This window comes from Apodemus sylvaticus, chromosome 5 (assembly GCF_947179515.1).
Source record: "Apodemus sylvaticus chromosome 5, mApoSyl1.1, whole genome shotgun sequence".
NCBI classification, from domain to species: Eukaryota; Metazoa; Chordata; class Mammalia; order Rodentia; family Muridae; genus Apodemus; species Apodemus sylvaticus.
In genome coordinates, this window is record NC_067476.1 from 32,969,807 (window position 1) to 32,989,890 (window position 20,084).

The following is a 20,084-nucleotide window of genomic DNA, read 5'->3' on the forward strand; positions in this document are numbered from 1 at the left end:
AACACATCTGGGTTTGGTGTTGAAGGGTTCCCTCATGAAAATTTATGCCCCTGAAATGAGGACCAGGGTGCGAACAAGGGGCCATCTGTGTCTCCTCCTTGTTTCTTTTATCCATATAAAAAGACATGCAGCCCTCTTCTTGAAGTTCTGTCTTAGTTTCATAGCTGTATGTTTTTTGTTTGTTTGTTTTGTTTTTGTTTTTTTGAGCATTGAGTCTGTGAGATAGGGTGTGGGGGGGGGGGGGAAACCAATGCTTGCAATTCCCGGAATACTTTTGGTGTTCCTATTAGTTCAAGGACTGTTTTGTAAGAAACAGACTCTTATTCTAACATGCCAAAGAGAGGGTAGATGAAGGACAGGAGACAAAGAGACAGGACAAGGAGTCAAGAGACCAACCCGCCTTAAAGATGCCAGGCATTCCTGGTGTGACTCGCCTTAGACATGGACAGGCATGGCTGGTGTGGCCAGCCCACAGTTAGCTTGAGAGAGGCACCCTCAGCTGTTTTAGTGTTCTTTCCCCCCAAGCATCATAGACCTTGCCTAGAAACCCATGGGCTCATAAAATCCTGCCAACTGTGAAGGGCCTTGACCACCCTCACTGTAGGTTCAGAAAGGTCCTAGTTCAACTCCTACAAGTTTCCAACTCAGACCTTCTTCTCTTTTCCTTTACCCTTCCTCTTTCATGCCCCATTTTATCTTGGCTATAGTTGAGAAGTTGCCCTAGTTTTAAAAGGTACTCCAAAATCTACCAAAGAAAGTTTCCATTCGGTGTCATAGCAGAAGTACCCAAGAATAGAATACTGCAATAGAACAGCCTTCTCTGACACCCCTGATAAAACTTTGAGGGTTTTGAGCTGTCATGTCTCCCAGGATGCTGGAAAGTATCCCTGAAAACCCTCAGGATTCCAGATCAGTTATAACTGTCTACAACTGCCTTTATAATGATAACATCTGGTTTGGGGCAAAAGCTGTAGTTTGGTTAGTAAATACCCTAACGCCTCCCACTTCTCAACTTCCAGTATAGACACACACACCCCCTAATGTGAGTCACTCAAGGCCACCAGCTCTCTTGTATGTGAGGCTTTTGGCAGTAGCCCTTGCCCCCCTCTACATGCTAGAAATTTTCCTAAGAAGGCTGATGTGGTTTAGCTACTGGGCATCTGAAAGCGCTTGTACTGTGCATTATTAACTTGATTTAAGAAAGCCTGTCAAGTGTTATTCACTGTGGTCCAAACTAGACAGGAAGAGGGACAGACATTTTGATGATCTCAGAATCCCTCTAAGTTTAATTTCATTGACTTCTGTATTTGAGGGCATGGTGCTATAAATGTTGCAGGGTTCATCCAAGTATCTCTGGAAGTACTAAACAATTTAAACATGGAAGGAAGAGTACTTTTTGTATTCAGTACAAAGATTACTCTCAAGCCATGGGAAACATAGTCCTAGAGTTTGTATGCATTCCATTATGTCAGCCAAGAACTGGATTATCTAATTTACCAGGGCACCTCTGGCTGCTCTTATTTTCTTAGGTATGGGTAGCAAAGTCATATGCGCTATTAACACTGCTACCTGGTTTTGTCTATGTGGTGGGTGTAAATGGATAACACAGCACCCTAGCAGTAAGTTTTACTAAGCTCTCTGGTTCCATGGGTCAGTGGTCATACTGAGATCTCTACTTCTGTTGTATCTAGGGTCTCTCAGTGGAGATATAGTTGATGCGGAATCTAGCATATAGTGCTCCCTAGAGAATTGTTCGTGTTGAGTCCACACTGGAAAGCCAAAAAAGCTGGAGTGTAATGTCTGGATGGACTCAGAGCAGCCATAGTCATTCTTAGAAAGAACGGTGCTGGCCTGCACATGCTAGCTTCCTCTTCCAACTCTTTCACCTCCCAGTCTTTAGCCTACTGGATGGTGTAACCCACATTCAGGATGGGTTTCCCTGTCTTTTATTCCCACATTTCAATCCTCTCTGGAAACACTTCCACTGATAACACATCCAGTGTTTGAGCTTCATTGTGCCGGCAAGTTGACCCTCAGTACCAAGCATCACATTTGCCTTAGGAGCTGTAGAGGTTGACCTAAGATTTTACTTGTTTCTCATCTTCCTTTCTCCTCTTTGTTCATGACAACGATTGATCTCCTTATAATGAAAGGCTTGATACACTTTTTGGTTGATGGTATGGTGATTACTGCTTCTTTCAAGTGAGTAGTTCTGAGAGCTTTCCTAGAAGGGAAAAGAAACATTGCCTAGAGTTCTAAGTTCATTTCCTGGTAATGACCAGGTTATGATCATGGGTGCCTTAATCCTCTAGTAAGGAAGTGAACACTTCTATCCTGCTCACTGTAGGATGAGTCACACTTACTCACTGAAAATACAAAGTGAGCTCTTTGTCAGGGACATTGATGAACACTGGAAATTAAGAAGTAAAATGTAGGCCTCCCCGAAAAGGAAAGCCTCTCTGGCCAGTAGAAGAAGCAAAGACATTTGACAGTTGAAATACTAGCCTCTCAAAATGTAAATGGAAGATTCTAGCCAAGAGGATGAAAAGCTGATCAAGACAAGTTTGTGTGTGTGTGTGTGTGTGTGTGTGTGTGTGTGTCTGTCTGTCTGTCTGTCTGTCTGTGCTTAAGGAAGATGATGGAGAAGAGAAGTGAGACAAATGGTGCTTGAGTTTAAGATGAATAAGAATCAGTTAGGTATCGTCAGTATTGTTGATTATCATTAATTTTGACTCATGGCCTGCAACTTGTTAGGCCATATGTCTTAGCTTAAACCAGGCTGGCCTTGAACTTAGCATTTCTTGTCTCAGCCACCTGGATGCTGTGATTATAGGGGGGGTGCCTCTATGCCCACCCAGGTGATTACAGGGGGTGCCTCTGTGCCTACCCACCTCAGGTGATAGTTGCTGCAGTCGATGAGTACAGACCTAGTGGCTTTAAAACATCCTTTGATTTTTTTTTTAATCTTATGGTCCTGCATTTCAAAGTACAAAACAACCAATGTAGTGGTGATATTCTACAAAGTCAAGAAGAGAGCTTGTCACTTTGCTTCTTTTCCTTCTATATCCCTTGGCTCAAAGCAGCTGCCTCTTTCTTTCTCTTATCTGATTTTCAGATCTTTTGGCTTCCTTTATTTAAGGAACCCTACAAAACATCCTATCAATCCAGATACTCTCCTAATCTCAAACTTCTTCTCTTATTCAATCCATGAAACACCTTGTACCAGATAAGGTAACAGTACCAGGATGGGGACATGGATTCCCTAGTGCAAGGAATATATAATTTGCCAACATACAGGTAAAGAGTATTAAGGATACCATTTCGTATTAAGATCGTCTTTTCGTGAAGTTGCCCCAAGCCTGAAAAGAGAAAGTGGGGAGTGCTCATGAAAGGGGCCATGACTAGTAACACACACAGTCTTCATGTTTCCAAAGCCTCAAAGTGAGGGGGCAGCAAAAGACATGTGATCTCCAATCACTGCCTCTTTAATCAGCCTCCATTGGAGATTATGAATGGTTCTCCAGCTTGGGGTTGAAAGCCCCTTGGCAGTGGACCCAGCACGATGTCACTCTGATGGGACAAGGTGTGAATTGACCTATGTGGCTTGTTTCAGAATTTGCCTCTGATGTTTCAGAATCCTTGGTCTCTTCCTACACTGATAGCCAACCACTGTTTGAATTTACTCTAAAGTCTGCAAGACCTTCGTTTTCTGTGAGCCTGGGGAACAAAAAGAAAAATAATTCAGTCTGAGAAGATGCACCTAACCCTTGAGACTTGGAGGCCTCAGGGAGTTTAGCGGTCTGGTTGGGTGGGGGCATCCTCATGGAGACAAGGGGTGGGGAGTAGGTATGGGATGTGGAATAGTTGGGGGAATAAAATCTGGAGTGGAGAGAGAGACAGAGAGACAGAGACAGAGATAGAGACAGAAAGAAAGAAAAGGAAAAAATAAAAATAAAAAGAAAGGAGAAAGCAGAATCAAGGTGCTCAGAGGCACACCCATTTATCAGGTGACCTGGCTAGCTAGCGGTGATGGAGGCATTTTTGCTCATCCCGACTCTAATGCAGACCCCTTCCCAGCCTGACTACAATTCTGTACAAAGAGGAGCTTCATTTTCTTAATGGAGCTGCCATTTAAAAAAACAGGGTGTTGCCTCCTCTATATTTTTATTCACAGAAAAATACCCCTTCTAAGCCCGTGCCCTCTGGCAACTGTAAAGCAGTTGGCACATGTGTCCTCATTTTATATTCTTGGAAGAATGCCCTGAGAGAAGCAGCAAGAGCTATGTTTTGCTGGAGACATGCAGAGTCCCACAGGCTTGGGCGCTGGTCTTCAAGCCTGGAACTTTCCTTCAGAACTTGCTCATTGGCATTTGTATGTTCTGTGTTCTTAAAGAACACAAGGACAGTATAAAGGACATGTGTGAATTTAATATACATACATACATACATGTATATTTAACACACACACACACACACATGCACTTGAAGCCTGAGAAGAGAAAGTGGGGAGTGATCATGACAAGGGTCATGGCTAATAACACAGACACAGACTTCATGTTTCCAAAGCCATGTGTGGTGTGTGTGTGTGTGTGTGTGTGTGTGTGTGTGTGTGTGAGAAAGTCCAAGCTATTGTAACTTTGGTGGTATCTACTCTGGGAAACATGAAAATGAAGGTTTTCAGCCCGTCATCAGGATTTGGTAGTCATGCCAGCATACATTTATGCAGGGCCATGTTAAATGTCTGTTTTAGGGCCACCTTGCTTTCTTCTGTGTCCACTCCCTCACTTCTTCATTCTACACAGATTTGTATGGTAAATAAGTATTAAAAATACCCTTGTCTTGTTGCTGAAGAGATGGCTCAGAGGTTAAGCACTCTGGCTGCACTTTCAGAGGTCCTGAGTTCAATTTTCAGCAACCAGTTGGTTGCTCACGACCACCTATAAATGAGGTCTGGTGCCCTCTTCTGGCGTGCAGGCACACATGCAGGCAGAACATTGTACTCATAATAAATAAACCTTGTTTTGTTTTTGTTTTCCAGGACAGGGTTTCTCTGTGTAGCCCTGGCTGTCCTCGAATTCACTTGGTAGACCAGGCTGGCCTCGAACTCAGAAATCTGCCTGCCTCTGTCTCCCAAGTGCTGGGATTAAAGGCGCGTGCCACCACTGCCTGGCTTAAATAAACCTTTTAAAAAAAGAAATGTGTCCTAAAAAAAAAAAAACAAAACAAAAAAAAAAAAACAGAAAACTTTTTCTTGTTGCTGGGTATGGCAATGTATACCTATAATTTCAGTACTCAGGAAACAGAAGCAAGTCATGTGATGCTTCCGAATGAGCCTAAAGCTGGCCTAGACTACCTGAGACCTTCCCCCCAAATTATAATTTCTCTCCTGAGACCTTGTATTTCAAGGTTATTCGAACAGGTAGTTTTCTATCATGTGAAAATAGAAAGACTTTTTAAAAAATGCCATTAAAACTGTAAGCTTCCAGTTGTTTTTAATGGTTTGAGAGCCTACCGCTAAGGGCTACAGTGACTGGCGAGGTTCAGTCCTAGCTCTGCCTTAATTCTGGGATGCTAGACATGTTAACTGGGAGAAGGGTAGTAGGATAAATCACATTTGTGTGTATTTAAACATGTGCATAATTATACAAAGATCCTGTATGAATAACAATTAAACCCTAAGATGCAAATGGCAAGATTGGCCATGGCTAGCCTGGTAATTTCGGTGTATGTTGGTTTCAGTTATGGGATTAGTCCACCTCTTACAGTTTATACATCTAGTCTTCTTTCCTAGTGATTCCTGGTTATCTTTTGTTTACCATTTGTCCCTACCACCCTTTCCTTAAGAACTACTAAACAAACTTGGAAGTCATGAAAATGGCGAGGGAGTTGTTGAGCGGTGTACAGACTTCTTAGCATGGAAAAGGTATGGTTATTGGGACTAGGACATTTTACAGACAATAAAAGGCATGGTAGGTGTTCTACATAGTTTTCTTGACTTGATAAAGGTGGAACTCACTACAAAAGGGATTTAGTAGAGTAGGTGTACACCAGGATCAACAGTAAGAGAAACAGTTTGCAAGCATTCAGAATATTGCTTACTTTCAACTCCTTATTATAGTACAACTCCAAATTCTAGCTACTTATTGAACCTGACTTCTTGTGAGTCAAGCTTAAATTTCAGTTGGAATTGAAGCATTTATAAAACATAAACATGTTTGTATATGAGTATGTAAATATGTAAGGATTTTGTTTTATGGTTTCTTTCATAATAATGAATCGTAATTTTTGGAAAAAAGACATGACTATGGTTGTTGATTTTGTTCCATCTCTCATATTATAAATATCAATAAATCTGTATATGGATTATATATGTATGGTTTAAAGTAGAGAAAATACTGTCCATCATGACCAAGAGGCAAGTTGGGGAGGAAAGGGTTTATTGAGCTTACACTTCCACATAGCTGTTCATCATCAAAGGAAGTCAGGACTGGAACTCAAGCAGGTCAGGAAGCAGGAGCTGATGCAGAGGCCATGGAAGGATGTTTCTTACTGGCTTGCTTCCCCTGGCTTGCTCAGCCTGCTCTCTTAGAGAACCCAAGACTACAAGCCCAGGGATGGCACCACCCACAAGGGGCCCTCCCCCTTGATCACTAATTGAGAAAATGCCCTACAGCTGGATCTCATGGAGGCACTTCCCCAACTGAAACTCCTTTCTCCATGATACTCCAGTCAAGTTGACACTCAAAACCAGCCAGTGCAGGTTGGAAATACAGGCATATACATATGCTTCCCCATCTGTTTATCAGCACAACTTCCCAAAGGAAGCCTGGTGTCACTCACTTGGCAGTTGATGAGAATGCTTTGCCTTAGGTCTTGCGTTGAGAGGATGGTAATGGTAGTACATGAGGCCATGTTGGGTTGGGAAGAGCAGCCTGGTCTCCTAAGGAGACCGTGACTAATGCTCAAACGAGTCAGTTGATCATACAGGCATGCAGTAAATTAGAAGCAGCAGCAGCCAGTGATAATACAACTTTAGGAGGGTAAAGCCTTTCAAATCAAAGAATGTCCATGCAGAAGGAAGGACAAGTAGACAGTAAAAAGACAGATTACACTTGAGTAGCTAATGAAAAGTGACTGTCATGGTCACTGTTCTATTGCTGTGAAGAGACATCGCGGCCAAGGCAACTCTTATAAAAGAAAGCGTTTATTCAAGGACTCGTCTACAGTTACAGAGGGTTAGTTAGTTTTCAACACGGCGGGAGCTTGTGGCAGCCCTAGAGCAGTAGCTGATAGTAACATCCTGATCCTTAGCCAGAGAAAGAGAAGCTGTGAGCTTTTGAAACCTCGAAGCCCACCACCCCTAGTGACAAGCCATCTCCCACAAGTCCACACACCTCCTAAATCTTTTATCCTTTCAAAGAGTTTAATTTCCATACCAAGCATTTAAATATATGAGCCTATGGGGGTTGCTTTTTTCTTTTTCAAGGCAGGGTTTCTCTGTGTAGACCTTGATGCCCTGGAACTCTCTCCTCACTCTGTAGATCAGGCCGAGGTCCACCTGCCCTGCCTCCCAGATCCTGGGATGAAAGGCTTGTGACTTTGGAGGACATTTTTCCCCTCCTCTCTCTTTTTTTTTATTTTGAGACAGGGTTTCTCTGTGTAACAGTCCTGGCTAGACTCCTGGAACTCACTTTGTAGACCAGACTGGCCTTGAACTCTCAGTGAACTGCTTGCCTCTGTCTCCCAAGTGCTGGGATTAAAGGCATGCACTACCATGCCCTGCTGAGGTAGTTGAATTCAGAAGGAACAACAACAGATTAATTTTGTGGAAGGTAAAGATACCTCCAAAGTACCGTGGTAGCTTGTATATACAACAGAAATAGGCACTATAAAGAGCTTTGAATGGTTCGTTCCTTTTTTTCTTCTTTTTCCTTTCCTCCCTTCCTCTCCCTTTCCTTCCCCTTTTCTCCCCTCCCTTCCCCTCCCCTCTCCCCTCCCCCCTTTCTTTGAATCCTTTATTCTGCCAGCAAGAAATCCAGGTCAAGATGCTCTGAAATAGGGAAACATGTTAGTCTCTAATAGATTAACTACCTCCTATTTATAGCTGCTTGGTGGATGTACGTGATGACACGTTGTTGACATAGATCGGAAACCATGAAAGAGCTCCTGACTCTCTTAAACTCCTGTATGCTCAGATTCAGATTGTTCCCCAGTAGTGAACTGGGTGACACTCTCTGATGTGGTTCCCTAGAAACGGCTTGGAGCTCCCTTCATTTCTGCTGAGGGAGAAGAAGCATGCAGACCAGATTCACATTTGTGTCCATGTGACATGAACAGTTTACAATCCCACAGGAAATGGGAAGGTGTGTGTAGGAAGGGTGGTAAACACTGTGTCCCATGTGAAAGTGAAGTATTACTTAGCACACAATGCTTGCATCTAAACCACCTTGGTCAAACTAGGATGTAAAAACTGATTATTAATCATCTGTATATATTAATTAATGCTGGAGATTAATATTGCAGCAGTTATTCCTTTACTAGCTAGTTTCTCAAATATCCACACAGACCTTTAATATTTCAGGCTTTAGCTGGGCAGACTCTTAACTAGCTCATCTAAGTTAACCTGACTACCTAGCCCCATCCAGCCACATGGCTAGCCATACCTCCTAGGCCCGTAGTCACGTTCCTCTTCCTTATTCCCAGAATTCCTTTCTTCCTCCCAGGAAGTCCAACCTTCCTCTCTTTACTGCAAATCACAGGCTTTAGCCTTTTATTACTTAACTTGGGGAGGATGGTTTACATAGCGAAAGCTAGTGTATGTGAGAATTCGCTGCACTTGAAGACATAGCAGCACCAGACCAACCCCAGCACCAGGACCAACATGGTTGAAAGGTGATAACTCTTCTCTCCTTTGAGCCTGGTTTTAGAAGTCGGTGAGGATGAAAGAACAAGGGTCTGGTTTCCAGATATTTTCAGAATTCACATGTTGGTCATCATGAGAATGTTATGAGTTGTCAAAACAAATGGCTCAAGGCCAGTGAGACGGTTGTACACCAAAGCAGTTGCCACACAAGTCTGAGAACCTGAGTTCAAATCCCAGAACTCACATAACAGGGAAAGGAGAGATCTTACCCTGTAAAGTTGTCCTCAGATTTCCATGTGTGTGCTGTAACACATATGTGTACACACTCATTCATACAAATTAACAAAAGATGTAAAAGCATATGCTTAAACCAGGAACATATGTACACACAGATAAGATTGCATGCTATATATCCCGGCGTATAATTTCCATCTGCCAACAAGACCCACAGATTGTAAGACACAAAAGCACTTAAATAAAAGAGCTATACTAGGGTTCAGCAAGACGGCTCAGCATTTACTATAAAACCTAATAATCTGAGTTCAGTCCTCCAGGTTGCACATGGTAGGAAGAACTGTCTTCTGACCTCCAGCTGTGTGCCATGGCATGTATATCTCATACATACAGCCATTTTTGTTTGTTTGATTTAAAGTACACTGTTGCAGCAAAAAAAATTGATGTTCTTGCCTTTTTTTTTTGTTTGTTTTTTGAGAAGGTCTCTCTACATAGCCCTGAATGGTCTGAAACTCACTAAGTAGGCAGACCTAGACTCACGATATAGATTGACCTAGATATCCCTGCTGCCCCAGTGCCCTGAGTGCTGGGATTAAAGGCTTGTATTGCCATGCATGGAACTATTCCTATTGCATGGAGCTATATTTCTCATTCCTCCACTGGCTTCACCCCCAGTGCCCCGTACCACAGGAGGGATCTGGGGAGTCGTTCTTGGATGGAGTGACTTTAGGAGCTTCAGAAAGTAAGCCAAACAGACTGTAAAGGAGCTCTCCTGTGCACTGTGTTACTCCATGAGGAATCAGGTTCCCCTCGCTAGGAGTAGGGCTGCTAGAATGAAGACAGTCTATAGACAGACTGCAGCCTATACATTTGAAAAGCAAGCACTCTGCTGGGACCCAAGGAGCATTTTTATGACATTCCACCATGTGGCGGTCTGATTGAGGATGCCCCCCATAGGCTCCAATATTTGAATGTTTGGTTCTTAGTTATTGGACTATTGAAGAAGGACTAGGAGGTGTGGTCTTATTGAAGGAGCTGTGTCCCTGAGAGTTCAGTTTCAAAAGCCCAGACCAGACTTACCTGCCTGCCTGCAGTCTGCCTGTTTCCATCTTGCAAATCAGATGGGTACTCTGAGCTCACATCTGCTCCCATACTGTACTTGTCTCCCTGCTGCTACGCTCCTTGTCATTATGATCAGACTAAACCTCTGAAACTTCAGCAAACCCCGAATTAAGCTGCCTTGGCCACGGTGTCTTTTCATAGCAACAGCATAGTGCAGTAACCAAGACACCAATAAATCATTCCCATATGAATAAATTCATCAACCTGGATTATATGAACATACTTATTTTCAAACTCCAGACCACAGACTTCAATCTGATACTCCAGCCACTGCCCACCCATCCCTGTGGAGTCCTGCCTAGTACAGCTGTCCTTCTTTGGTTTTTTGGTTTTTGGGGTTTTTTTTGTTTTGTTTTGTTTTTTTGTTTTTGTTTTTGTCTTTGTTTTTTTCTGAGACAGGGTTTCTCTGTGTAGCCCTGGTTGTCCTGGAACTTACTCTGTAGACCAGGCTGGCCTCGAACTCAGAAATCCACCTGCCTTTGCCTCCCAAGTGCTGGGATTAAAGGCACACATCACCATTGCTCAGCTAGCCATCCCTCTTTGTATCTTTAAACTCAAACACTGCTGGAGGTGAGGTGTTGTGAGGTCAGAAACAGTTGGCCTTTGCCCCATCAGGCGGGATCTTTAAACCTTGGTCATACAGCCACAGGTCTGCCACCACCAAGCTGTTAGTTCATGCAGTTCAAGGAACCTTGTGGACGTACTTTTCCCATCTTCAGAGCTGGAGACTGGACAGCTGGCTTCCAGGTCCTGCTGTAAGAAGACATATTGGAGTTGGGTGGTGGGGGTGCACACCTTTAATCCCAGCACTTGGGAGGCAAAGCTCTGAGTTCTAACCAAGCTGGTCTACAGAGTAAGTTTCAGAATAGCCAGAGCTACACAGAGAAACCATGCCTCAAAAAAACCCCACCCCCTGCTGGGCGGTGGTGGCACATGCCTGTAATCCCAGCACTCTGGGAAGCAGAGGCAGGCGGATTTCTGAGTTCATTCGAGGCCAGCCTGGTCTACTGAGTGAGTTCCAAGACAGCCAGGGCTATACGGAGAAACCCTGTCTCGAAAAAACCAAATCCAAAAAAACCAAAACAAAAACAAAAACAAAAACAAAAAACAACAACAAAAAAAAACCCAACCCTCAACAACAACAAAAAAATGGTATGTTGGGGGAGGGGCAGCGAGAGGGTCCCGTGGGTAAAGGCACGTGCTACCAAGGCTAATGACCCAAGCTTAATTCCCAGAACCTACATCACAGAGAGAACCAACTCCCACAAGTTGCTGTCCAACTTATACACCACACACACACACACACACACACACACACACACACACACACACACACACTTTTTTTAATAAAAATAAAGAAAATAAGAATTATAAAATAGTTTATGATAAAAGAAGCCATACAGAGTTCAGGGCTATAGGGAACCCCGTAACTCTGGGGAATGGTGGAAATTAAGTACCCATGAGCAAGTCTTTATCCCAGCTGCTTTACTCCTACTTGGGAAGCAGGTAAGTCCTGCCTTGCTCAGTTAGAGCAGCCTGGCCCCTGGAGGTTGAGACTAACCCACTAATGAGAATCAAGCAGATGTAGTTCCTGTCCGAAGCATCACTTTCTTCTTCAACATCCGTTAAAGGCATTTACAAAGGACCCCAAGCTATTTGGATATAGCCAGGGTCCTGGATGCCAAGGGAACTGTGATTTAAACCATCTCTAAGGGTGGGCAGGGCTCGGAGGATGATTTCCCTATAGGCTCAGAATGGAAAGAAGAAGCTATCACCAAAGCTTTATAATGAATATTTTCTTGCTGGTAACCTTCAACCCCACCAAAGTCACTGACTACCTGTACTAACCCTGTAGCCACTGCCAACTCCCAGGGTACACACCGCCATTCACACACACACACACACACACACACACACACACACACACACACACACATACACGTCATGCTTGAGGACTGAATGTAAATACTTCTGGGTTAGTTATATAAAAATTAAAGGCACCTTGCTTGAGTATTTCCTCCTTGCCGCGTCTACAGGTGCCTGTTTCAGTACTTTTGTCTCTTGCCACAGTACGTCCTCCTGATGTGTAGAGCTCCCTTCAGGAACGCACCATTGCAAGGGAGTCTCTCTTATGACTGATTAGACTCCCCTTTTGGGCCTGCTGGAGAACAAAAGTTTCTTTTTCATTTTATTTATTTATTAAAATAAATAAGACTTATTTATTTTATATATGTGAGTACACTGTAGCTCTCTTCAGACATACCAGAAGAAGGCATCAGATCCCATTACAGATGGTTGTGAGCCACCATGTGGTTGCTGGGAATTGAACTCAGGAACTCTAAAAGAGCGGTCAGTGCTCTTAACTGCTGAGCCATCTCTGTAGCCCAAAAGTTTCGTTTTCTTTTTCAGGACTTATTTTATAGTTATTTGTAGCTGAAAACCATCTGTTACCTTCTCTTGCAAACAGCAGCAGTCTGATGGTTGCTGACATCTTAGTGCCCCATGAAACCACTGCTCTAGGGGGCCCTACGGCTGCCAGGACCTCTCACTTCATACATACTCTCCAATTGACTATTGTGATAGAAGCGGACCCTTCACTGGGCCTGCTGACAGTTTGGAGAATAGTTAATTGACGAGCATTCAGCTTTGTCCTGGGAGGCTCGACATGTTATACATCAAGCAGTCAAAACCAAATATGCAAGGAAGAGAGAATTATTTTTGCCAACGCACTAACTGTATCCATGGCATCCACACAAAGGAAGCAGTGCTTACTCGCTTTACACCTATTCCTGGAAACAACCTCAAAATGGAAATGGCAGTGTTGCTCTTGGTGGTGTACCAGCAAACCTGGAAAGCCACAAGTGTAGCTGGCGCATGACTGGTGAGGAAGGAGCCCTCATATTCCACAGCCAAACATAACAAGAGCCTGGCAGCTGGTGGGACCCTCATTGGCTATTCCTACCCTCAGTGACGCAGAGCCCAGGGCTAAGATCTGTAAAAGACTTCAGCTTCAAGACCAGTGATGGTTGGAGTTTGGTCAGGAACTGCTGGGCCCTTTTCTTCTACTGATGTGTTTCAATTACGAATGAAAACTTAGTATGGCTATACCCTTGGCAGGGTGATACACCAAGTGAGAGAGCTGGGAAGGAGCCTCAAGTCCCACTGCGGGGGAAGAATAAATGGATGCTGAACTACTGTGGGCAGAGCAGAGTTTGGGGTATGATGGGGGCTCAGGAGCGACGTGTCAAGCTTAAATAATGTCTTCAAAGCTCAGTCATTCAAGAGCTGCATAAGCTAGCAATGCTTCCACAGAGCTGTTCTTATTAGCGGCAGGACTAACCGCACACACAGCAGGCCCAGCTCACATTTGCTGGGGCAGAAAACAGAGTTTTTAAATGAGACTCACTGTTACCCACTCCAGACTGGACAGAAAGGGGAACCGGGAAAGTTCGTCAGTAGTCTTCTGTAGCTGTGATATGGTATACCTCTGAAAGGCACGTATGCTAAAAAGCCTCGGTGCCCGGAGGTATTGTAGGCCTAAGGGTAGGTCTCAGGTCCTTGTGATAGCCCCAAAGAGGAATGCAGGAAGCTGGACCCTTCTGATCCTCACCTTGGAGTTCACAGGGTAAACAGTTAGCTCTACCAGGTGCTCATACTGAGATGTTTGGGACTCACCAGGGACACAAAGCTGTAGCATCAGCTGGTCTTACTCTCAGCTTTCCACAAACAGAAAATAAAACTATTTCTCTTTATAATTATGTTTCATCTTTCATTATCATAACAGAAAGCTGAAAACACCAGTGTAAAGATACAGTGATCTACTTTAAACTGTGTTACTTCTGTCATCTGTAAATAAAAGCACCTGCTATTTCATTATCTTGACTAGTTTTATATCATGAGCTGAAGATGTACATAACTCTTGGAATTTTTAAAATATATCTATATCTATATCTATATAAAACACATATTATACATAAAACATGCACAAAGAACTTTTATTTCATGTTAAAATGTGATGGCAAATAAAAGTGAGTTTATCAGGGCCAGAGAGATGGCTCAGCAATTAAGAGCATTGACTGCTCTTCCAGAGGTCCTGAGTTCAATTCTCAGTAAACCACCTGGTGGCTTAGAACCATCTGTAATGGGATCTGATGCCCTCTTCTGCTGTGTCTGAATAGAGTGAAAGGGTACTCACATACATTAGATTAATTAATCTTTTTTTTTTAAAGTAAGTCTATCATCACTCTTTTATGAATGGTATTCTGCAACTCCATCCATTTGCCTAAGAATTTCATGAATTCATTGTTTCTAATGGCTGAATAGTACTCCATTGTGTAGATATACCACATTTTTTGCATCCACTCCTCTGTTGAGGGATACCTGGGTTCTTTCCAGCTTCTGGCTATTATAAATAGGGCTGCTATGAACATAGTGGAGCATGTGTCCTTATTACATGCTGGGGAATCCTCTGGGTATATGCCCAGGGGTGGTATAGCAGGATCCTCTGGAAGTGTCATGCCCAGTTTTCGGAGGAACCACCAGACTGATTTCCAGAGTGGTTGTACCAGTTTGCAATCCCACCAGCAGTGGAGGAGTGTTCCTCTTTCTCCACATCCTCACCAACACCTGCTGTCTCCTGAATTTTTAATCTTAGCCATTCTGATTCTGATAGAATTTTTATTCTATTCAATATAATTGAAGAAATATCTAGCCTTATAATATGCTAAATATCATTCTAGATGCTGAAAATGAAACAGAAATAAAACAGATGACATTCTTATCTTCATGGAACTTTCTCATTCTCAAATATATATGTTTATATAGACAACAAGAATTAAGTGGCAGCATTATCATATTATGAGATGTCATTTTAGAGGAATTCTTGAGGCTTAGTTTAGACATCCCTAAGATCACAAATGAAATCACAGTATTTAGTCATTAGCATGTATAATTTATATAGTGCAAGTGAATACTCTCCCAAGGCTGAATGAATTAACTAGTGGATATAGGGTTTGTTTTCAACAAAGCTACCCAAGGACAGTGTGAGAATTTAAATTCATCCTTGATTTTGTGAGGGAGTCTTGCGAGAGGGATTATTTTGATGTAAATGTTTGACTCTTCTTTGCTACGGGTCTGTAACTTTCATGCTGATGAAACATGCCCCAGGGCCCTGCAGTTTTGATTATTTTACATGTTCAATGGAAATATCAATTTGAGCTAAAATGTGTGTGATTCTGGCCTCTGGGGTGCTACTCCATAAATCAGAGGAAATTATGTCCTGCACTCAAATTATTTAATTGAGACAGACACGAGAGCATGGCCAGTCTTCCTTACAAGGAGTTTAAATATAAAGCTATTTAAATCTTTTCGTGTCTTTGTCTGAAGTGCATGTTGGTAATACAGGAAATCTGCAGCCAGTTTTTGTGAACTCTATTGTGAATACATACTAAAATCCTGAAGGAGGAACTCATTTGATAACATGAAAACCATACAGAAAAGAAACCACACACCCACGTCTGGTCTGCTTCATGCTGCTATTTGGAGGCTGGCTAGCTTTGAAGAAAAGGAGCATATAAGAAATATTTAAAAAAAAAAAAAAAACTCTGAAAATAATTGTCAGTCCTAAAGTGTAGCTACTTCTGGGATGCTTCTGTTTGTAATGTCTCATACATGATAACCATGTGTGTTTCAGGTCTGCGGAGAAAAGCAGCGTTTTGAGAAGCTGATGGAACACTTCAGGAATGAGGACAATAACATAGATTTTATGGTGAGTTATCTTGGCCCTCCTCTCAACGATGCAAACTCAATTTCAAGGCCCCCTTCCTCCAAAACACAGGCCGCATTCAAGTGGACGCAATACAAAGCTCAGGGGAACGCGTTTAGCGATCTGCTCTAGGAGGTTTTTCTTCATCTGCAGTGCTCCCTTTGTGCTGCTCTTTCAAGTTTTACTCCTGTGATTAAAGGACAGAAATGCTGATAAATTAACAAATAAGAGGGAAAGTCACGTGGTTGGTAAGAGGAAGCAATGACCTAGTGTGAATTCCTGTAGCCACCATGGTGACCTGCATAGAGACCTAAGCTGGGTAGAACTTTGGCCTTTCGCTCTTGGGCTTCTTGAGTGCCCGCTCTAGACCACGTGATCACAGACTAATAGTGCTTGGCCTGGCTGTCCGGACCACTGGCATCTCTAAATGGACACAATTGATGGTTCTTCTTCCTTGTGGCTTCCTTCCTGTAGTGGCTGACCCCAGGGCATTTCAGCACTTGTGAATTCCAGCACCTACATCTTCATTCTGGGCTGCTGAGGCGCTCTTAGCCATTCCGTTCTAGTGCACCCCTGTCCTTGTCCTTGACCGAGTTCAGTTCTCCTAGGAAACTTCTGGGCCCAGGAGTTCCTTCTGTGTAGCTCTTGCCCCCAGAGCATGCGTCCTGACAGTTCTTGCATGTGAAGCCTGCTGTGGCTGCTCAGTCTTGTCTTCATTGGAATCTGCAGTGACTGTACGGCTTGAAGCACACAAGGTCTTTTGTGTGCAACTCATTTCTTGGACCTCAGATTTATGTGGATCTTAGTTTCAGCTCTTTGAAGATCCAGATGGTAAAATCCCTTATAGAGATTTTCTGTTCCATTAAATATGGTAATTTAAAAAAATTATGTCTTCTATTATTTATATTCCAGCCTTTGCCCCTTCCTCCCAGTCCCCCCACACACAATTCCTCACCACATTCCTCCCCTTGCCTCTGAAAGGGTACCCCTCCCCCAACCCTCTTCCCTTTGGCGCATCTTCTCCCACTGAGGCCAGACTCAGTTATATATTTTCTGGGGAGTTGAGGGCAGGGTTTGGACCAGCCTTTGTATGCTTCCTAGTTGGTGGCTCAAGACTCCTGGTCTTCCTATGTGGTTACCTTCCCCTTCAGCCCCGTCAATCCTTCCCCTGATTCCTCCATAGGGGTCCTCAACTTCAGTCCAATGGTTGTGTGTAAGTACCTGCACCTGTCTTCATTAGCTGTTGGTAGGGCCTCTCAAAGGACAGCCATGCTAGGCTCCCGTCTGTGCCCCTGGTTACTGGTTACTGAGAGACAGGCAGGCTGTGGGGTGTGGGAGGGTATCGGGCCCAGAGATCTTGTGATAATTATTTTTAAAATTATTTTTTAAAGTCTGAAATGGTAAAACAAAGGTCACTTTTACAGTGAGTTTTTAATTCTTTTGTTGTTGTTGTTGTTTGTTTGTTTGTTTTGTTTGTTTTTTGAATTTGGTTTTTTGGATTTGGTTTTTTCGAGACAGGGTTTCTCTGTGTAGCCTTGGCTGTCTTGGAACTCACTCTGCAGACCAGGCTGGCCTCGAACTCAGAAATCCGCCTGCCTCTGCCTCCCAGAGTGCTGGGATTACAGGCATGCGCCACCACCACCCGGCTGAGTTTTTAATTCTTGTCATTAGGATTAGGGGTCATTCAAGGTGTTGCTGAAGGTGTTGATAGGTGTGTGATAAACTCCAGGCTCATTGGGGGCTTCTCTCTAGTGCCTTCTCTAGAGGCACTTTCTTAATCTGGCTGAGACCAGCCTCCACAAGGCCAGGAATTTTTACAGGATGGCTTCGTCTGTGAAAATCTATGGGTAGAATACATGAAAAATGATAGCTGATCTTTTCTTTTTAAAGAATTCTTTATTTTTTGTATATGAGTATACTGTCACTGTCCTCAGACACTCTAGAAGAGGGTCTTGGATCATATTACAAATGGTTGTGAGCCACCAAGTGGTTGCTGGGAATTGAACTCTGGACTTCCGGGGAAGCACTTAATGTTCTTAACTGCGAAGCTATCCCTCCAGCCCCTGATTTTTTTTTTTTTTTTAATTAAAAGTTCCCAACTATTTTAGGCCCTCCTGCTTGGCTATTGGAGTGTTAGCTACTACAGCCAAGGAGCCCCTGATTCTTTGGTGTTAAAAAAAAATCCTCTCTGCAATTTGTTGAGTTGCACCTTGCCCACCGGTGTCTGCTGAGCCGGCCATCTGCGTTTCTGCTGAAGTAGTTATAAGTTCCTTAACCCGTGTGCCATTTGCATACCGCCTAGAACCCATGTCCTGCCATTGTGGAAACTCTCCTGTTCAGGCTCTAATTTCCCTGTGTATAGGCCACAGTGTGCCATACGCCTCTGCCTGCTGGTTTTCATGTGGGTGCACTGCACGAGGCTCACGGGCTGTCGTGGAGCTCAGCGGATCATTTAGTCTTGTTTTCAGAAGCGAGGGGCATGGGTAGAGGGTGGGGTTAGGGATTTTTAATGCTGACCTGGATTCCTGATTATTTTCTCTTCTTCCCAAAGCCTCTGCTGGCTCATGAGTAAGACATTGTTCCCATCAACAGATGGGCATTGTTGAAAACACTATGGGTCTGTTAAAGTTCATTCCGTTATTTATTAAACTGGGGAGTGATTTTTTTTCCCCCTGAGACAGGTCTTAGGGTCAGTCTTTGGGAAAAAGCACTACATCCAAGGTGTTTAGGAACTATCAGCTAGGAAATCCATGGAAGGATAGTGTGAAAGACTTTTTGGTAGGATAGAGCTCAAGGTGAATTTCTGAAGTAATTACCTCTTGGTGAGGTTTTGCATTGTTTCAATATTACTCCTCTTTGTATTAGCTTTCCTTTTTTTTTTTTTTTTTCTTTTGGTTTTTCAAGACAGGGTTTCTCTGTGTAGCCATGGCTGTCCTTGAACTCACTCTGTAGACCAGGCTGGCCTCAAACTCAGAAATCTGCCTGCCTTTGCTTCCCAAGTGCTGGGATTAAAGGCGTGCGCCACCACCACCTGGCTGTATTAACTTTCATATTTTATATAATCTGTATCTCTGTGTTAATGTGTACTTTGTATATGTGTATGACTCTTTAGTTTCTTAACCTTAGATTTGCATGCATTTACTTCACCTATGGAAGTGTATGATTTGGTATGTGTTAACCATTCACAGTTTAGTTATTATCACATTCATCCCCTTAAGAATCCCCCTGCCCAGTCGGGGGTGGCGCACGCCTGTAATCCTAGTACTCTGGGAGGCAGAGGTAAGTGGATTTCTGAGTTCAAGGTCAGCCTGGTCTTCAGAGTGAGTTCCAGGACAGCCAGGGCCATCTGGGGGGGGGGGGAATAAATAAAAAATAAAAAAATCCAAAAAAAAAAAAAAAGAATCCCCCTGCCTAGGGCTGGAGAGATGGCTCAGCGGTTAAGAGCATTGACTGCTCTTCCCAGAGGTTCTGAGTTCAGTTCCAAGCCAACCACATGGTGGCTCACAACCATCTGTAATGGGATCAGATGACGTCTTTTGGTGTGTCTGAAGACAGTGACAGTGTACTCATATTCATTTAAAAAAACCCAAAAAACAAAAAAACAAAGAACTCTTCTGCCATTAAAAGCTGTTTCCCACATGGGAAGCTCTACCCTTCAGCCGAAAGTATCTACTCATCTACTTGTTATCTCTATAAGTTGGGGTGCTCTGCACACTTGACATGGTGGAATCGTACAGAGTTTGGTCCCTTTTCACAGGCCTGGTTTCACTTTCCATGATGTTCCCAAGTTCACCTATGCTATGACACGCAGCAGCACCTCACTGTCACGGAATGGTCCATGGCATGGTTATCCTCAGTCTGTCTATCCATCAAGCGATGGACACTGGGTGGTTTTTCCATACATGATTGGTATATGTGGTGTTATGAATATTTGTGTACCAATTTTTATGTGACCATGTTTCTTTGTTTCTCTTAGTTAGGTAATCGAATTACTAGAACAGACAGCAAACATGGTGCTTAACATTTGAGTAACTGGTGTTTCCAACATGGCTGTCATCATTTTATATTCTCACAGGCATTGTGTGAGGGTTGGCTTACTCT

The 20,084-nt window shown here is 43.3% G+C and overlaps 1 protein-coding gene across 4 annotated transcripts in view; it reads left to right on the forward strand.

The window, feature by feature from the left end:
- Positions 1–20,084, forward strand: part of Fmnl2 (formin like 2) — a 261,419-nt gene that overhangs the window by 206,361 nt on the left and 34,974 nt on the right. For all 4 annotated transcript variants that reach the window (XM_052182485.1, XM_052182484.1, XM_052182482.1 and 1 more), the window contains exon 10: positions 15,912–15,986. In XM_052182485.1, the coding sequence (XP_052038445.1) occupies positions 15,912–15,986 (75 nt within the window). The remainder of the gene's footprint in view (positions 1–15,911; positions 15,987–20,084) is intronic.